This window comes from Pelophylax lessonae (genome assembly GCF_965119305.1).
Source record: "Pelophylax lessonae genome assembly, chromosome: 11".
NCBI lineage: Eukaryota > Metazoa > Chordata > Amphibia > Anura > Ranidae > Pelophylax > Pelophylax lessonae.
In genome coordinates, this window is record NC_138778.1 from 24,131,290 (window position 1) to 24,150,961 (window position 19,672).

Consider the following 19,672-nt stretch of genomic DNA (forward strand, 5'->3'; position numbering starts at 1 on the left):
GCTACAGGTGTGGGGCATTTATGTATCTCATGAAGCCTGACCTGAAAACCCCAGGACATTGCTAGGACCTGGCTAAGAGAGGCTTAGCTATTGCAGTTTACCTTCCCCATCACAGTAGTGAGCTCTTTCTCTGATTCGAACCCCCCTCACATGCGCTCTCTTCCCCTCATAGGCGTACGCAGGGTGTGTAAGGTGTGCCTAGGCACACCCTAATCACTATGTGCACTGCTGATTCCCACCTATTGCGTAGGCTTCCCCCATGTTGCCCCGCCCCTCCGCCCTGCAGTGCAGCTGGCATCCCTCCTCTCTTCTCCCTCCAGCTGCTGTGGGGGATGTTTAAGGATGGAGAGTGGGGGAAGGGGCTAGTAAATGTCTCATTTACCAGCGCTTCCTTTTCTAAATGAACACACTTAGTCACTGTATTCCTTCATAACTGAAGCATAGTAAACTAAGTTTACTATTCTTCAGTTTGTGAATGATCAGCAAGCTGCTCAGCACAGAACACTTCCCTTTCATTCATTGCCCCATACAGCTGAGGCTGCAGAGAAAGGTGTGTGTCTTTGAGCTGTGGGGTGCACACCCTAATGCAATAGTCTGCGCACACCTATGCTTCCCCTGATGCAGAAGCTCTGAGAGCTCGCTCCTGTGATGGTGAGGGTGAACAGTAATAGCTGGGCCTCGGTTAGCAATGCCCTGGCAACATCACCCCTTACCTGCATAAGCAATTTTCTGGTAAAGGTGAACTAACCATTTAACAGATTAAAATTGACTAAATAAAAGAAGGTCACTGTTACGACTTACATAAACTTTAATGATCTGATCTGCATTTTCTGCCACAATGAACAAAGGGATAGGGAACCCAGCTGTCCAATTTGAATACCAGCTACGTGTGCCAAAGCATTGGCTGTCTTCCAACATTCCCATGCCTGCCAATTATTAACACGTACCAAAACTAATTATTATACCCTCCCCCACTACCTCAAGCACACAGTGTAATTAGTTATGCATGCTACCTGGCCCACACCATTGTCAGTAAGTAGTAATAGTAAGCGGTCACTTACACTGGCTTTGCCCTCTTAAGGGTGATCCGCAGAGGAACGCTCTTCAGAGAGCATTTGAAAGGCAGTGAAGAGATGTTAGATCACCTCCTCACCACCTGTTTTAGCCCCCTAAAATCTCGTGCCACAACCATGTGCACTTAAGTTGAAAGGGTTGCTTTTGGTGGGCGGCACTGCCCGCTGTGACAGCTGGGAGAATTTTTGCCACACTGCGATTTGAAGCATCGCGTCCACGACATATGTACACCCCTGTATACTGCCTTTGTATCCTAAGGGATCACCATGAAAAGGTGCATTTGGTAATCACCAGTGAAGGCTACAAATGAAGAATCAAAAGAATCTGACTGGCTGTGGTGACAGTTTAAAAGCTTAGTCCAACTTTGTGACCATGTTTCATGTTACACCCATATTTAGGGTATAACATGAACCATTGATTACATTCCCCTCCCCAACTTACCCTAATTTTGAGGTTCTTCTCCCTTCAACTTTCTGTCTGCACTTGACTTCGGTGTGACTCCACCCCCCGCAGATATGTCATCCATGGACAAATCCACACAGAGATCAGTAAAGGCAAAGGCTACAAGTCCCATCTGTCACAGCAGCAAGGAGAGCCTTATAGATCCCATTAGAGCACAAGAGTGGTCACTGCACTTGTAGTCCATTGTTTACTTCCTCCAGTCCAGTAACTTTAGATCTATACCACCAAAAGTCTGCAGGAGCCTGTATTTTACACACAGGACACACTGATTGTGGCTGCAATGCTCTGCAGGCCTGTATGCAAAAAAATGTTAAATGCAAAACATTTTTTTTAACATTTGTATTTAATAAGGCTAACGCAGGGGTGCTCAACCTATGGCCCTCGGAGCCCTCTGATGTGGCCCTTGACCTCAAACCAGGGAAGCGCACTTCTATTATATCCTGCAGGTTTGGTGCGCTTTCTGAAAGTGCCCCGCACTTGCAAGATATAATAGAAGTCTATAGCAAAATGCAGCTAACCCGCAGGAAAGCCAAACTGCAGTGCATCAGTGTGATAGGGAGCTCAGGACAGTAAGGGCTCATTTACATTCGTGATTTGAAGGATGATAAAACCCCATAGTTGAGACGTGTTTTTACCAAATCCCCAAAACCACTGGTGTAAGATCAGGATTAGCAATGGTGGCCCCATCTTATGCTCCAGGGGTCCGTGCCGCCTCCCTGTAACATTCTGTTTTACACTTTATTATTATTATTATTATTCAGGATTTCTATAGCACCAGCAGTTTACGCAGCGCTTTACAATGTTAGAGGGAGACAATACAGTTACAATACAATAAAATACAAGAGAATTAAGAGGGCCCTGCTCAGAAGAGCTTACAATCTAATGGGGTGGGGTGGGGCAGGTGTTACAAGAGGTTGTAACAGTAGGGAATGAGCTGATGGAAGATTAGTTGGCGGTGTGATAGGCTTCCCTGAAGAGATGAGTTTTCAGGGATCGCCTGAAAGCAGCTAGAGTAGGAGATAGACGTACAGGTTGAGGTAGAGCATTCCAGAGGATGGGAGAGGCCCTGGAGAAATCCTGGAGACGAGCATGGGAGGAGGAGACAAGGGAGCTTGAGAGTAGGAGGTCTTGAGAGGAGCAGAGAGGACGGTTTGGGTGATATTTGGAGACAGGATTGGTGATGTAGCTCGGGGCAGAGTTGTGAATGGCTTTGTATGTTATGGTTAGTATTTTGAATTTAATTCGCTGGGCAATCAGGAGCCAGTGTAGGGATTGGCAGAGAGGGGAGGCAGACACTGAGCGGTTGGTAAGGTGGATAAGCCTGGCAGCAGCGTTCATGATGGGCACTTGCACAGGAGGTGAGGCGGGGGGCAGAAGATACAGGGACTGATCCTCTCCATTTTCCTCCTGCAAACACTGAAAGCTGGCTTCTCCTCCTCTCCCTCCCATTGTAGCCCCTGGCAGGTTACTAAATCACTTAAGTGGCCCTCACTCTTTAATTGGTTGAGTGCCCCTGGGCTAAAGAGTGAATCTTATCTTATCAAAACACTCATTAAAGTAGAATTGCAGGCAAATAATAAATAAACACCCTTTTAAAGGGGAATCTTTGTTTTCCCCATGCAGGGCAAACCAACAGGTTCACTTAACAAAAGGTATGCATAGCAAGCGTTTCTTTTTCGTTTTGGATAGAATAGGGAAGAAATAAAGTGGTTATAAAAGGTAAAACATTTTTTACCTTAATGCATTCCCTGCATTAGAGAAGTACAGCCAAAGCTCGTTTGGCTGTACTTCTTCTGTGGATCACAGGAGTGCAGTTCGTTCTGCACTACTGTGACCTGTTTTCAGCAGAGAGCAGGCTGAAGTCCACTCTCTGCTGACGTCACAGAGCCGGCCCAGGCGTCATTATGATCACAGAGTCGGGATCCACCCACATGCCTGGACCGGTACCCATCTCAGCCTCCCAGTGAGCCGCTGAGAGTCTGAGCCGACCACTCCCACCCCTTTCATTGCCCAGCGTTCCAGTGAGCAAGGAGGGGGATGAGCAGAATATCAGTCAGCAGCTCTCTGCTCGGGGAGCTGTGCGAACCAAGCGATCAGCGGTGTTAAATCACTTGGTTATCAGCGTTAGAGGGGCCAGGGGACAGATGCAGCAACGCACCGATGCTGCATCCACCTAGGTAAGTATAAATAAATTAAAAAAAAAAACATACATCTTTTAAGGTAAAAATGTTTTTTCACTTGCTGTGCACACCCCTAAACACCTACCTGAGCCCTGTATCAATTTAGCACTGAGCTTGGCTGCATTTTTTCTCCTTTTTCTTCCTACATCCACAGAACACAGAGGCAGCAGCAGGAGCCATTGACTCCTGCTGCTGTCAATCAACTCCTGTGAGGAGGGAGGAGGGCCAGGCTGTGCTGTGTGTGTCTGTTGGCTAAGGAGCGTGCCTACATGAGTGCTCCTTGAGCAGAGAGCTTCCTGAGGGGGTGCTCATTGTAGAGGAGGAGCAGAGAGCGCTAGTAGGGGACCCCAGAATATAGGTGTAAGGGTCCGCTTTCTGCAATACTATTGCACAGAGCAGGTAAGTATAAAATGTTTTTTATTTTAATAACAAAAAAGCCTGAAGGCACCCTTTAAGACGGGGTGGACTCCGTCAAGTGGATCCGCCTGCTCAGTGGGGGATCACTCCACTGATCCGCAATGAAGAGTGGACACAGACACTGCCCGACTGTCATCCTATCCATAAGGAGGATGGGAATGGATCCCCATCTGTCTGTTTTTAGCAGACAAGATTGTATTGGATTCCGGCGGATGTCAGCGGACACATGTCCGCTGACATCCGCCGCTCCAAAGAGAGCCATGGATGATCTGTTCGGTCTGCCTGTGTTTTGTTGGGGATATTGGGCTTCACTTTTTGTCACAACAGGAAGTGAGATGAAATCTCTAAAAAGTGGAGGAAATTACCCTGTTGGACAATTGTCTCCATTGGAAGATTTACCTTCACCTCTTTCTGGTGGCAACTCTAAAATTTAGCTTTTTCTCTCATGCTCTATATCAGGGATTCCCAAACTACGGCCCTAAATTAATACACTTCCCATCATGCCTAGTCATGTATGTGTAATGGATGTAATACTGGTTAAATTAGTGAAATGCCTATTTCACCTTATGGTGCATACCTCATGTATATATGTATATATGTTACTGCTGAGATTCACTACCTTACTCAAAATGTAATTAGATCACCCCTCCTTTCGGAGAAGCAAGATGGCGATTGAACATGGAGACAACACCCAAAATAAGACCTCGTCATGTCCTGGAAGAAAGATATAGACACATAGATACTCCAATCATCCAATCACCACCTTATACGTATTATATTTATATTTAATGTGGATAAGTGCAAGATAATGCACCTGGGGCGTAAAAACCCAAGGGCAGAATATAGAATATTTGACACAGTCTTGACCTCAGTATCTGAGGAAAGGGATTTAGGAGTAATTATTTCAGAAGACTTAAAGGTGGGAGGACAATGTAATAGAGCAGCACGAAATGCCAGCAGAATGCTTGGATGTATAGGTAGAGGTATAAGCAGTAGAAAGAGAGAAGTGCTTATGCCGCTGTACAGAACACTGGTGAGACCTCACTTGGAGTATTGTGCGCAGTACTGGAGGCCATATCTCCAGAAGGATATATATACTCTAGAGAGAGTTCAGAGAAGAGCCACTAAACTAGTACATGGATTGCAGGAAAAAACTTACCAGGAAAGGTTAAAGGACCTTAACATGTATAGCTTGGAAGAAAGAAGAAACAGAGGGGATATGATAGAAACTTTTAAATACATAAAGGGAATCAACTCGGTAAAGGAGGAGAGCATATTTAAAAGAAGAAAAACTACCACAAGAGGACACCATTTTAAACTAGAGGGGCAAAGGTTTAAAAGTAATATGAGGAAGTATTACTTTACTGAGAGAGTAGTGGATGAATGGAATAACCTTCCTGCAGAAGTGGTAGCTGCAAATACAGTGAAGGAGTTTAAGCATGCATGGGATAGGCATAAGGCTATCCTTCATATAAGATAGGGCCAGGGACTATTCATAGGATTCAGATATATTGGGCAGACTAGATGGGCCAAATGGTTCTTATCTGCCGACACATTCTACGTTTCTATTTTTCTATATATGACTATTTCCTGTTTATGCCTTTCCTCAGTCTTTATAAGAACAAAAGAGGAACTAATAAATTAGAATGAACTAATGGCTGAACTGAGTGTCAGAGTTTTGTTCATCCGATGTGCGCACATTAATCTCACCAATTGGGAAGGCAGTAGATATATCTGAGGACTGTTCTGGTCCAAATCCAAATCATATGTGAATGTCAGGGTTTTACAATGCCTCATGGGATGTGTAGTTCTGCAACAGCTGCAGGGCCGTAGTTTGTGAATCCCTGCTCTATATCATCGACAATAGTCAGTAAAGCAATTAGAGTAAGTGAATCAACCTGGGTGGATGTACAGACAGAAATAAAAAGAAAATACTTTCTGCATTCCAGTAATGTATGACATGAACTTACTTCAGTTGAAAAGTTTTCTCCTGTCTCTCCAGCTGATGCTGCAGTTTTTGCACGTTACCCTCCAGCTCTTTTATTCTACAACACAAGATACAGTCCTAGTTATTTATTATCACAATGGTCTGAAGGGTGGGAGTACAGAAAATGGCTCCATTCATTCAACAGAAAACAGAATCTATTCCAAGATAAGCTCCACAACTGTCAGGGAAAAAAGGCAAATACAATGTTCAGAATGTGTAAGTGGTTGACTCGAGCAACATCTTTGTTTGCTTTTATAATGTATATTTTACTACTTACATTGATAGGCCACCACTAGGCCAGTCTATGAAAGCTCTATAGTCTCTGTTGCCCATTTAGGAGGTATAGTGAGCCTCAACTGTGGCTCCTGATGTCACCAAGGGATGCATTAAATATTTAGTATATGTAATGCTACAGAAGATTGTCAGAGAATGCGGACTTATTAGAGGAGAGACTTGGACATGCTACAGGTGTAGTTGTAGACACATCGTCAAAGACTGGAAACAAGAGACAACTAGAGATCACTGGAATTACAGCCCTCCGTCCAATGACATCCACCTAGGGTTAAAGGGGTTAAAAAGGCAGAAGGATTTTTTTTTTTTTCATCTTAATGCATTCCATGCATTAAGATAAAAAACCTTCTGTGTGCAGCAGCCCCCTAAGACCCCGTTCCCACAGGGGCGACGCTACTTGCTGGGGCGACCTGTGAAGTTGCGGTGCACATGCACGGACTTCATATCATTGAAGTCAATGCAGGTCGCCTCCAGGTCGCCCCAAAGTAGTACAGGACCCTTTTTCTAAGTCGGAGCGACTTGTGTCGCTCCTATTAGAACTGGTCCTGTGCTAATCAATGGCAGGCGACCCACCGCGAATTCGCCTGACAAGTCGCGCTAGTGTGAACCGGGTCTAATACTTACCTGAGCTCATCTCTATCCAGCGATGTTGCAGGAGTGTCTTAGCTGCCAAGGACTCCCCTTCTCTTTGACTGGGACAGGAGCGTGGCACGATTTGCTCCTGCTGGTGTCAATCAATGTCAGTCATCCAATCAGGAGAGAGAGGGGGTGGGCCAGGTCGTGGCCCTGTGTCTGAATGGACACAGGGAGCTGTGACTCGGCTCGGGCACTCAACAGGAGTGAGGGGCCAGGAGAGCCGAAGAGGGACCCAAGAAGAGGTAAAAAACCAACTGCACAGAGGAGGTAAGTATAACATGTTTATTTAAAAAAAACGAGACTTTACAATCAGTTGATGAGGTCCCGGATAGAACAATAAGAGTTGGTAGACACTATTGTGAATTCCTCTTCTGGGGTATGGGGACTTGACAAAGCGCAGGTGCGCAAAACATGTAGTCACGGCAACAAGGAAGCTTGAGTTCCACACTGGTTCCTCCTCTGGGCTTGGTTGCCCAGTGACCGAGTGACGTCATTCCCGGAAGCAGTGCGGTCTGCGGCGTTGGTGTGTTACGGCCAACACACACGCCAACAATCCATCCGGCTTCGCTCCTCATTCACACTAGGGATCTTTCCATCCATCCCAGGGGTCCACATACCCCAGAAGAGGAATTCACAATATTGTCTACCAACTCTTATTGTTCTATCCGGGACCTCATCAACGTCCTCACTGACATCCAGGACCAGGTGGCTTCTTTTTATTTTATTATCTTTTATCTGTCAATGTGAATAAACTAACTTTTAAATACCCCCTGCTGACTGTGCATACATTTTGGGGTGCATCTACATCTATACCACATCTGTGCGTCACCCTCTTTTCCAGTCAATTCAGCTAGCATTTGCAGACCTTTCAAGAAGCTTTGTTGGAGCTTTTAAAGTACCACTCAACTCCAGTTTGTAAATGTTGAGCACAGAACCTAATGGCAGTGTTGACTGCCACTTAAAACACACTGCTAGCACACTTCAGAACTTCTTGAAGCTTGTTCAAAGCCTGCTGAAGCCTGCTAGCAGCTTGATTAAAGTGGCAATCAACACTCCTTTTAGTATCTGTGTTCAACATTTACAAACTTGAGCTGAATGGTACTTTAACAGCTTCAACAAAACGTGTTGAAAGCCCTGCAAATGCTTTCTCAAAGCTTTCTGCTCTTATACATGCTGAAGCCCGTGTGAAACAGTCCTAAGTGTTACATAGGCCCTACTTCCTGCAGTACCTACCGTGCCTTTTTAACCACCAAAAAATCTTTCATTTCAAAGTCTTTTTGTCTCAGGGCCTCATGCAGTCTCTGGTTGGCTGATTCCGCTTGCTGGAGAGACTCTGCGCCTTTCAGTTCCATTTCCCTCAAAATATCCAATTCCTTAGTCAGCAACTTCACCTTATAACACAAGCCAGGCAGAGAAGAGGTGGCATGTCAGTCTAAATAAGCTATATGTGCAAGAAAGGGCACCACAGAAAGCAACTGACTGTCATGGAAAATAATTGTGCTAATATACAGTAGGCAGTGCAAATAAATAGTGCAATTTGTCACATTGACACAGTCAAATTCTTACTCCAAAACTGGATTGCTATTATCATTACAAGCAGGCCAGTAGAAGATAGTGTTAATGTATGTAGTAGGGTAAATAATAGTGTAATATGCTGTGTTTTATTTACTCGCCTAGTGACACCCTGTCACACAAGGTGTTATTGGGATAGGAATTGAAAGTAAATTGCCCCAGGAAACAGCAAAAAAAACATGGAAGACAGAAACAAGCAAGCACCCTGAAAATTAAAGTGGTTCTAATGCCTTAGGGCTCTTTCACACGGGCTTTCCGTGTGAAAGGTCCGCTGCGGGACTTTTTTTTTTTTTTTTTTCACGGAGCGGATGACATTTCTGTCATCCGCTCCGTAGGTCCGCATATCATCCCATCCGTTTGCGGATGATATGCGGACCTAATGTAAGTCTATGGGGATTGCGGATGTCAGCAGATGACACCGCTGACATCCGATTTTCCTTCCTTTCCGTTTTTTGAACGGAACAAAAATAGGATTTTTTCAGTTCCAAAAAACGGAACAGAACTGACAGGAGGAAAATCGGATGTCAGCGGATGGTATTCCGCTGACATCCGCAATGCCATAGACTTACATTATGTCCGCAAATCATCCGCAAAAAAATAGGATGATTTGCGGACATACGGAGCGCCCGTGTGAAAGGGCCCTAAGGGTCCTTTCACACGGCCGCTCCGTGTGTCCGCAAATCATCCCATCCGTTTGCGGATGATTTGCGGACATAATGTAAGTGAATGGCACTGCGGATGTCAGCGGAATACCATCCGCTGACATCCAATTTTCCTCCTTTCAGTTCTGTTCCGTTTTTACGAATGGAACAGAACCCCATTTTTTCTTCCGTGTAAAAAACGGAAAGGAAGGAAAATCGGATGTCAGCGGTGTCATCCGCTGACATCCGCAGTGCCATATACTTACATTATGTCCGCATATCATCCGCAAACGGATGGGATGATATGCGGGCACACGGAGCGGATGACAGAAATGTCATCCGCTCCGTGGAAAAAAAAAGAAAAAAGTCCCGCAGCGGACCTTTCACACGGAGCGGCCGTGTGAAAGGACCCTAAAGGTTGTTTATCTTAATAGAGAAGTATGGGAATCCCGCCAAAAAATCATACTCACCTAGATAGCTGCAGCACTGATCACAGTTACAGCTATCTTCCACCAGCTCTACCCCAAGAACTGAGTGATCAAACACTGCTGATTGCTCAGTTCTCTCCCTCCACTCTGAGCAAACAGCTGTGACTTTCAGCCATTGGCTCCCTTCTTGGCCCCTTCAGTGCTCACTGGAGCGCTGGGCTGTGGAGAGGCTGGCTCAGGCTCTCAGCGGCATGCTCAAAATGCTGATCCAGCTGCGGTCCAGGCATCTGGGTGGATCCCAACCATATAGCTGGGATCTTTTCAGAGCCTGGACTGGCAGAGTGTTGTCAGCTGACAGCACGCTTTATCCCACTGTCGGCTGAAGATGCGTCACAGGACTGCAAAACCAACTGCACTCCTGTGATTGATAAGAGAAGTATAGCTAAAATAGCTTAGGCCATACTTCTCCTTTAATGCATTCTATGAATTAAGGTAAAAAAAAAACTTCCGTGCTGCAGGATCTCTGCAGTCCTCCCTTACACTTGCCTGGGCCCAATTTTAGATCCAAAGCTGTGCACAAAAGCACAGACTTGACACTCTCCCTCCTCACTGGGCAGATTGATAGCAGCGGGAGCCATTAGCTCAAGCAAATCGCATGACGAGGGAGTGGGGAACCGGACTGAGCCGCCCTGTTTGTATCTATAGACGTAGGCAGGGCAGCTCGGGAGGAAGCCTGCATGCTTGCCCCGTAGGAAGTGGCTTTCTATGGGGGCATTCGCTGAAGAGAAGGAGCCAAGAGCGCTGGCGGGAGACCCCAGAAAAAGAGGATCTGGGCTGCTTTGTGCAATTCCTTTGCACAGAGCAGGTATGTAAAACACGTTTGTGAAGCTTTAATATCACTTTATATTGCATAATTTACTAGGGTCACAGTAGTGGACAGGTGTGTCAACTTAAAAAAGGGGACCTCTGTGTCCCCAAAACATTGGTGGAAATTTGCTATGTCTTATTGTAACCCCTTTAAATTTTTAAAATTAGATTTTCAGCGTGCTATTCATTTTCTGTTTTTCCAAGCCAACCACAGTACCACTGCAGGCTGTGTACTCACTAGACTACAGAAAGTGGCGTGAGCACAGGTGGATTTGTACATAGCAAGCAATTAAAAGAGAAGTTTGGGGTTCTAAAGAAATACAAACCTTATACTAACCTAGGTGGACGCAGCATCCATCCGATGCTGCATCTGTACCTCCTGCCGCTGCAGTGAGAACTGAGCGATCAAAAAACCCTCTGCTCTAAGCAGAGAGCCTTGACTGTCAATCAGTGCCTCTCTGCTCTCCCCTCCAGTACTCACTGGAGCGCTGGGCTGGGGGGAGGGAGCAGCTGGCTCAGTCTCTCAGCGGCACAGCTGAGAGGCTGAGCCAGCTGCCAGTCCAGGCATGAGGGGGATCTTTCCCCAGCCTGAACCAGCTAAGTGGCAAAAGCCCGAAGTTGGCTGAAAATGGGTCACAGCAGTGCAGAATGAACTGCACTCCTGTGATCCATAGGAAAAGTATGGACAAAACAAGCTTTGGCCATACTTCTTTTTTAAAAATCCATTGTTAATCCTATCCTTTTCTACTAATTTGGAGAAGCAGTTTTACTTTTTGTGTCTCGCTTAAAGAGATTTTACATCCCTTCCTGTCCTGGAGAATGAGGACGAGAAGTAATCCCCCCAATATGGGACACAGACAGCAATAAAAAGCTGGCAGAGTGTTTAACCCTTACAAAAGGGGCTGCATACCTTGAGCTCATGAGACATAACCGTGGTGCTCATCTCGTCAAGACGTACACGAAACTCGTGTTCACGTTTCTTCATTTCGCAATCAAATTCCAAAGACAGTTCCTGCAAAAAATAATTTTAATGTAGAAACAAAAAACATTGCACATGTGAATGAACATAACTCGTAGTCATATCCAATATTCGGATATTCGTATTCTCCAGTTTTTTAATGATTCTATGGTGATTTATCCAATATATATATATATATATATATATATATATATATATATATATATATATATTGTAGCAGAGTGTCCCAGAGAGAGACGGGAAAAGTCCTGTTTGGGGTTTATACATCACCCAGGCATCTCTCGTATACCTTTAGGGATCTCTGATCCATGATCCAGTTCGGATCTTGGTCCTCTTCCCCAGGCCAATTTAAACTCACCTGAGACAGACAGCATCTCTCTCTCAGCCTGGGAACACAGACAACGTTTGTCTATGAGAGCAGAAGGTCAGTAAAACTACCAGTTTGTGTCTTTGGAAGCTGACAAGCTGTAGGCTTGCTCAGTCTGTGTTAGTTAGGGACTGCATTGTGTGTAGTAAGTGCCGGGACACGGCTAGGCTTTTGTTTATTATTATTATTCCTGCTTGTTTTCCTTAAAGCACTGTACAGCACCTGTATATAAACTTGTATATAGCACCAATAAACACTGCACTGTTTATCACTACCACACTGGATTTGGTATCTGTGCCTGAAAGACTGCTCATCCCAGGGAGCTTTGCACCTGCTACCTGTTCCCCAGCTTACAATATATATATACTGTTAATATGATGCTGTTATATACACTTAATATTATCTGATATGTAACCAATGTGTATGTATCTACTATAATATTTGTTTGTATGCATTTTCTTGTAAGAGCTGGTTCACACTACTTCGACTTGGTCACTACTTTTGGGTGAAGTCGGAGCGACTTGCATTGGCTTCTATTATGAGAAGTCGTTTTCAAGCCGCGATGAAGTCATGCTGCACGGGCGACTTCAAAGTCGCCCAAAGTCGGGGCGACAGTCATGGTAGTGTGAACCGGCTCTAAAACAACGGTCTTTAAGGTCTCTTTGGCCCTGAGGAAGCCTTGGTGTGAAACGCGTCAGCTTACTGGGGACCCATAGACTGTGTTCAACAGAGAGCACTGTTATACTTGGTATACTGTATCAGCGTTCCCACAGGGAACATGTTCCTACATGTTTTTATATATGTTTATATGTAAATTTTCTTTTAATTTTGTGATTTAATGAATATGTTTTTAATATGAAAATATTTTGGCTCTATTTGTGACCATCCCTCCCACATTGGCCTTTAAAGTCCTACTACTCTTCGAGCCGGTTCACACAGGCGCGACCCCACTTGCTGGGGCGACCTGTGAAGTCGCGGTGCACCGTGACCTCGGAGCGGCCGGCACGGACTTCATATCATTGAAGTCAATGCAGGTCGCTCCAGGTCGCCCCAAAGAAGCTCAGGACCCTTTTTCTAAGTCGGAGCGACTTGTGTCGCTCCTATTAGAACGGGTCCTGTGCTACTCTATGGCAGGCGACCCACGGCGACTTGTCAGGCGACCAGGTCACCTGACAAGTCGCCCCAGTGTGAACGGGGTCTTCAGGATTGTGTTTTGGTTTTTAATTGTTCATGCAAAGCCTTTATCCCAAAAGGAAAACAACTGTTTGCTGTAACGGATTATAATGTGTGAGCTGGAGCTTAGCTTCAGTTTATTAGTGGTTCTAAAGCTGCTAATACATTTAACACTCCCCTACCTCCAGACTGACAATGCTGCTGTCTGCTGTGCCTCCTGTTCTCATTCCTCCAGAGTTGTGTCTCACTAATACAAGAGGTGTGTCACTGGTCAGATCACCAAAACAAAGGGGAAAAAAAACAAAGAAAATATATAACTGATGCAGCCACCACATCTAATGACTGGTACACTGCAATAGATTATTTTTTTGGTTTTGGTTTTCAATTCTGCTTTAAATGAGAAGGTGACAGAGTTATTGTTGAAGAAAAAGGAAAAGTTCTGGATTCAGCAGCTGTTGTGCAATGTGAAGGCAGCGGGCCAGAACACTGTAACCTTGTTTTGTTACAACCTTATTGAAATGCTACAAAGTGACATTCCATTCTGTTCTATTGCCCATTCACACACTATGTCCGTCAAACGGACTCCACTTTTCTCAGCGGGGGATCGAGCCGCCGATCCCCCGCTGAGCAGAAGGATGACAGCTGTGTCTCTGCGCTGTGTGCGGAGACACAGCCGTCAGTTTCCCATGCATCTCTATGGGGGAAATCGGATGGGAACGGACCATCGGTCCGTTCTCATCCGATCCGATCCGCTGGACGGATGGAAAATAGGGTTTCAATCCGTCCAGATTTGACGGATCGGATCGGGTCGGATGTCAGTGGACATGTCTCAGCTGACATCCGATGCCCCCAGGAATGCATGGGGGGACCGTTCAGATCCACCAAAAAAACGAACAGGCGGATCTGAACGGTCCGCCTGTGTGAAAGGGGCATTAGAGTCGGTTCACACCGCGGCGACTCAAAGTCGCCCGTGCAGCACGACTTCATTGCAGCTTGCAAACGACTTCTCATAATAGAAGTCAATGCAAGTCGCTCCGACTTCGCCCAAAAATAGTGCAAGAACCTTTTTCTATGTCGGTTCCATTGCACAGCATGGAGCGCTCCTTGTCAGGCGACCAAGTCACCTGACAAATCTGAGTAGTGTGAACCGGCTCTTAGTGCAACTATTATGATTATTATTATACAGGATTTATATAGCGCCAACAGTTTATGCTGCGCTTTACCATATAAAAGGGAGAGGGTAATGTGATGTGGTGGATTGTGACAACAGGCTGTATTTTCTTTCTGCGCACACTACTGCAGCCCATTGGTGTGAATCGCCATGATACTCCCAAAAGGCTCTTGCCTTTTGTATGCATTGGGACTGCGTTGGGCAAGGCTACCTAGTACAGCCCAAAGCATCTGGTTAGAATGGGCCCTTAAAGTGGAACTTCACTCAAAAAGTGAAGTCCCACAGGCTTGCTCCCCGTACCCAGCCTGTAAACTCACAGGTGTCAAACACAAGGCCCGCGGGCCGAATATGGCCCCCCAGGCCATTTCATGTGGCCCTTGCACCTCTCCTGCAGCACCCCCCTTGTCTCTGCCCCCACCTTGTCTCTGTAGTCGGCAGCAGAGAGAACATAACTCCTTTGCCAGATCCTGCACTCCTCTGTGCAGCTGCAGAAAGGCTCATCTTTGCCCATCCCTCCTTCTCAGCAGTCTGCAGCAGAGAGGAGGGCAGAACTCCTCCTACAGATCCTGCACCTTGCCTCTGCCTCCCTTGGTCTCAGCATGCAGCAGACTCTGGAAGCTGACTCCAGCCCTCCTCTGGTTCTCCTCCAGACCCTGCACTTCTTCCCAGATGCACCCGCATCTTCTTCCTGGCAGCAGCACAAGGTAAGTGGGTGCACTGTGATGTAAGGAATGGTGGGTGACTCTTGACATCTTAAGGTGGGGGGGGGGGCTCTTGACAGCTCATGTAAGGGTGAAAGGGGGCTTGGTGTTCTCTGGACATCTAATCTTACAGATATAACCGACCCTTTGAGGGCAAACATAATACTGATGCGGCCCGCGATGAAATGGAGTTTGACACCCCTGCTGTAACTAAGGGCTCTTTCACACGGTCCGCCTCCGTAGGCGGATCTGTGCTGCTCAGCGGGGATCGATCCGTGATCCCCGCTGAGCCGGCGGATGACACCTCCGTCTCCGCTTGCAGTGCGGAGAGGGAGGTGTCACAGCCCCCGCTGCTCTCTATGGGGAATCGCCTGTCCGCTCTCATCCGATCCGATCCGATCCCCAGGACGGATGGAAAATAGGGTTTCCATCCGTCCAGATTTCACGGACAGGATCGGATGCGGATGGCAGCGGGTCTCAGCGGACATGTCACCGCTGACATCCGCTGCTCCATAGGGCTGAATGGGGCATCCGATCAGATCCGCCTAAAAAACTGACAGGCGGATCTGATCGGACCGCCCGTGTGAAAGAGCCCTAAATCAAAAAATTCCTGTAATCAAGTAGGCCGTCATCCATAGTTGTATATTGAAAAGAAAAAAGTAGCAAGATTGGACTTTAAAGGGCCATTAAAGGAGGGGTCATGGCAACCATATGTATAGAAAATATAAATTTATTGAATCCACAAAAGGTAAAATCCAGATATCCAAGATAAGACAATACATAGTGAAACATATATATGTAGTGCGAATTAAAAGAAATAAAAGGTCCAAAATATTCATATGGGGTCTTCAAAGTCAACGCGTTTCGCCACTAGCTTCTTCAGGGCTATATGGACCCTAGTTTGCGTATCTGATCAGCTGCGCAAGCAAGGGAAATTCCTCTCTGGGGCAGGCGCCCTTGGGAAAGTGATCACATACACTTAAATTAGGAATGGAGCTTTAGCCACTAGAAGAATAGGTCGCCTGATGTGTTTTCTGGGATATCGGGGCTTGGCTTCCCCCATCATGGCAGATACAGGATACTTGCCTGCCTGTGTTTCCTTTGGGCTCTGCAAACTGAAGAATCTACCATTTGATGGGTAGACGTATATACTGTATACTACTGGCATTTGTTTTTCCCAGAATCTTTGGCTCTAAAACATGATGTTAAACCTATACTTAATACGAGGAAGGTTTTGTGTGTATATATCTATATAGAGAATCGCTCCAATATATGGTCTCGGCGCCTGCCCCAGAGAGGAATTTCCCTTGCTTGCGCAGCCAATCAGATACACAATGTAGGGTCCATATAGCCCTGAAGAAGCTCATGGCGAAAACGTGTTGGCTTTGAAGACACCACTTGCATATTTTGGGCATTTTATTTCTTTTTTTTTTTTCAAATATTTTATTTTAGAATAGAACAGAAGAAGTTAACAAAGCATGGTAAACAAAAAACAGGCAATGTATAAAGGCATCCACAGGGACCAAAAAATATAGACATATGAAAAAACATACAATCCTCGTGGGAATATAACGCTAACACAGGATGTCATGTAGCAGCACCAATAACAGATACTTCATTAGACAAGTGAGATATGTAGCATGAGTCCCTGAGAAAGCGAGCTGTGCCCAGGGCACAGGGAAGTTCCCGTGTAAACGGTAGAATATTGGCAATAAATCGTGGCAAAATAAGCGGCCTCACTAGATAGCTTATTGGTCCACGGTATTTGTGGCTACAAAAAAAGGATCAAGAGGAGAAGGAGAAATATTGGATCATATCACCTAGTACCCAGTGTTAGTGGCCATCATCCCAGTAGGTAGAGACAAGGAGGGTACCCCCAATTGTTTGGGCCGCCAGCTCCCATAGGAGGCTACATACCTCCATCTTTGAAATACTCCATATAGTGGATGGACACCCCTACCCCACTCTGTTGACCTCTAGCCACGCTAAACATTCATCTATAACAGGTACCCATACACCTATGTAAGGATCTCTTTGGACCAAGTGGATCACTGTGGCGCCCATGAGCACCCTAGGCGCACGCCAGCTTCTCTCTTTTTTTTTACCCTCTTACCCAGTGAACAATGTTTATGGGAGACTCGGTATTCCTCTTTCGGTATATTTACCATTTTAATTAACAGTCCATTTCTCTTCATAGGAAGACTCCTCCTGGCACACTGAGTGCTTTGAACTCTGGTTGACCCCTGAAGAAGGGTATTATACCCGAAACGCGTAGGGTCCTGTCCGGTTCTCTCCACCAGCTGTACCAAGGAGTCTTCTGCGCTAAGGATGGTCTGTTCTTGCATGCAATTTTAAATTTCGATGTATATCCAGTCAATTATTGTTTGGAATATGCATTTATTGTACAACTAATTTTTTTCTTTGTGTATAAATAAAAATTGATTCTTTTTAATACTCTGGTGTATACTCTTTTCAGTGTTAAGTGGCATTTATAGTCCCAAACAATTGGGGGTACCCTCCTTGTCTCAAGAGAAGAAGGAGGGAGAAGGGAGGAAGAAGGGAAAGCAGGGTAGAGAAGGTGGGAAGGGGTAGAGGGAGAGAGAGAGAGAGATACTGCTCTGCGCCGGGCAGGACGATCCCCCCAAAGTGCCATGGCTAGGAACACATCAGGGATTTCCCCTTGTCAGAGAGAATGAACACATTCCAATAGATCCACACCCGCTCATATTTGTCACGTTTGTGCAGCGCCGTAAGGGTCAGATCTTCCATCTTATTAATCTCGTCCAGCCTGCGAATGCAGTCCCTAATGGTGGGCGATTGGGACGTTTTCCAGTATAATGGAATACAGGACTTTGCCGCACATAAAACGTGGGGGACAATTTATTTCTTGTATTTTCTCAGCGGGATGCTGGACAGTTGTAAAAGAAAGAAGGCCGGAGTATCCGGGATCGTATGATCGGTGAGATCCCTCAGTAGGGAACCGACCGCGGTCCAGAAATCGCGGAGCCGACCAGAAGACATGCAAGAGGGTACCCCTTTCCTCTAGGCACCTCCAGCAAGTGTCCGACGCCCCCGGGAACATTTTGCTAAGGAGAGACGGGACCCTGTACCATCTGGTGAGGACTTTATAGTTGGACTCCTGTCATTTAGTACAGGTCGGGGGTTTTCAGTGCAATGGTGCACAAGTTCAATTTCTGTGTCGGCGTGAACGTCAGTTGAAGGTCTCGTTCCCATTTGCCAAGGAGGGGGGGGGGTAAATGCCTCCTCGGGAAACACCAAGAGGCGGTAAGTCTGCGACAACGTGTGGGGCAATTCTCCCTCCCCAGTGCACAAAACTTCAAAAGAAGTAAGCTCCCTATTAAAGTGGTCCGGCGCAGGCAAGGATTGAAGAAAGTGATGGAGCTGGGCCGCTGGCCAGAAGGTTAGGGCATAATGACCGGAAGGATCTATTAATGCCTCAATTGAGGGCCATCCCGTAGTGCACAGGAAGTTGGATACTAATCCCCTATCGCGGCGCATCAAAGGTTGAAACGACCGGTCCGAGACAACCGGTGGGAAGGCCGGGTTGCCCAGAACTGGGAACAGGGGAGAGGTGGCCGAAGATACAGCAGGATGGGAGAAGAGATTGGTCACCACCGAAAGAGTCACCCCAACTGTAGGGTGGGATTTACCAGAAGTCGGACAGTGGTCTCTGCACCACGGAGCGCTGCCCAGAGGGACAATTGACTGAGCCAACTCCAGCCGCACCCAAAGTTTACCTGGTCCATGCCTGCGCCAGTCCAACAAGCGCCCAAGATGGACTGCCTGGTAATATTTGTTCACCATTTTATTTCTTTTAATTCGCACTACATATATATGTTTCACTATGTATTGTCTTATCTTGGATATCTGGATTTTACCTTTGTGGATTCAATAAATTTATATTTTCTATACATATGATCAGAGATGTATGGTAACTAAGTAGAACTACTTCACTACTGTACTTAAGTACCGAAAGGCGGTATCTGTACTTTCCTAGAGTAGAATTTTTTTCTCCTACTTCCACTTTTACTTCAGTACATATTTTCAATGATTTCAATACTTCTACTCCAATATTTTTTTTTGTGCTGCATAGTTACTCGTTACTATTATAAAAATTACCACTGCCAGAACAGTAGATGGCAGGTTTCATGAAGCTCAAAACATGTGTATTATCAGCGCATACGAAAATAAAAGCTACTGTATGTAAAAATAAAAGCTGCATTTGAAATAATAAAAAACAACATGATGTTCAAACTTTTGACTTCTTTCTTTAATAACTACATAACACAGTACTTGTACTTTTACTTTCAGTACTTGAGTAGCAATTTATTTTTCAAAACTACTGGTACTTTTACGTTCAATACTTGAGTAGCAAAATGTTGGTTGGAACTTTTTTATTTATATTTGTGTTTCTGGCTACCTCAGTAAGTGGCTTTTATCTTTATTTACTTTGGAGCAATGGATATATATTATGCCCATATATATATGCTATATCTCACTGTTAATTTATATTAACAGACCCAGATTTTCAAACTAGCTCCTGATGAGTGGACATTGAACCACGAAACGCGTAGAGCCTCTAAATAATACGAAGAAAACCCTAACATTTGAAGACTGAGTTACATGGTGTCTAATTATTTATTTATACAGTGTTTTGATGAATTATGTGGCTATTGATGGACCACTATATATGTATTGTATTTTA

At 45.5% G+C, this 19,672-nt stretch overlaps 1 protein-coding gene across 2 annotated transcripts in view; it reads right to left on the reverse strand.

Annotated features, from left to right (window-relative positions):
- Nucleotides 1-19,672, reverse strand: part of CCDC57 (coiled-coil domain containing 57) — a 110,089-nt gene that overhangs the window by 66,628 nt on the left and 23,789 nt on the right. For both annotated transcript variants that reach the window (XM_082272473.1, XM_082272474.1), the window contains exons 4-6: nt 11,466-11,567; nt 8,281-8,438; nt 6,104-6,178 (exon numbers count right to left, since the gene is read on the reverse strand). In XM_082272473.1, the coding sequence (XP_082128599.1) occupies nt 6,104-6,178; nt 8,281-8,438; nt 11,466-11,567 (335 nt within the window). The remainder of the gene's footprint in view (nt 1-6,103; nt 6,179-8,280; nt 8,439-11,465; nt 11,568-19,672) is intronic.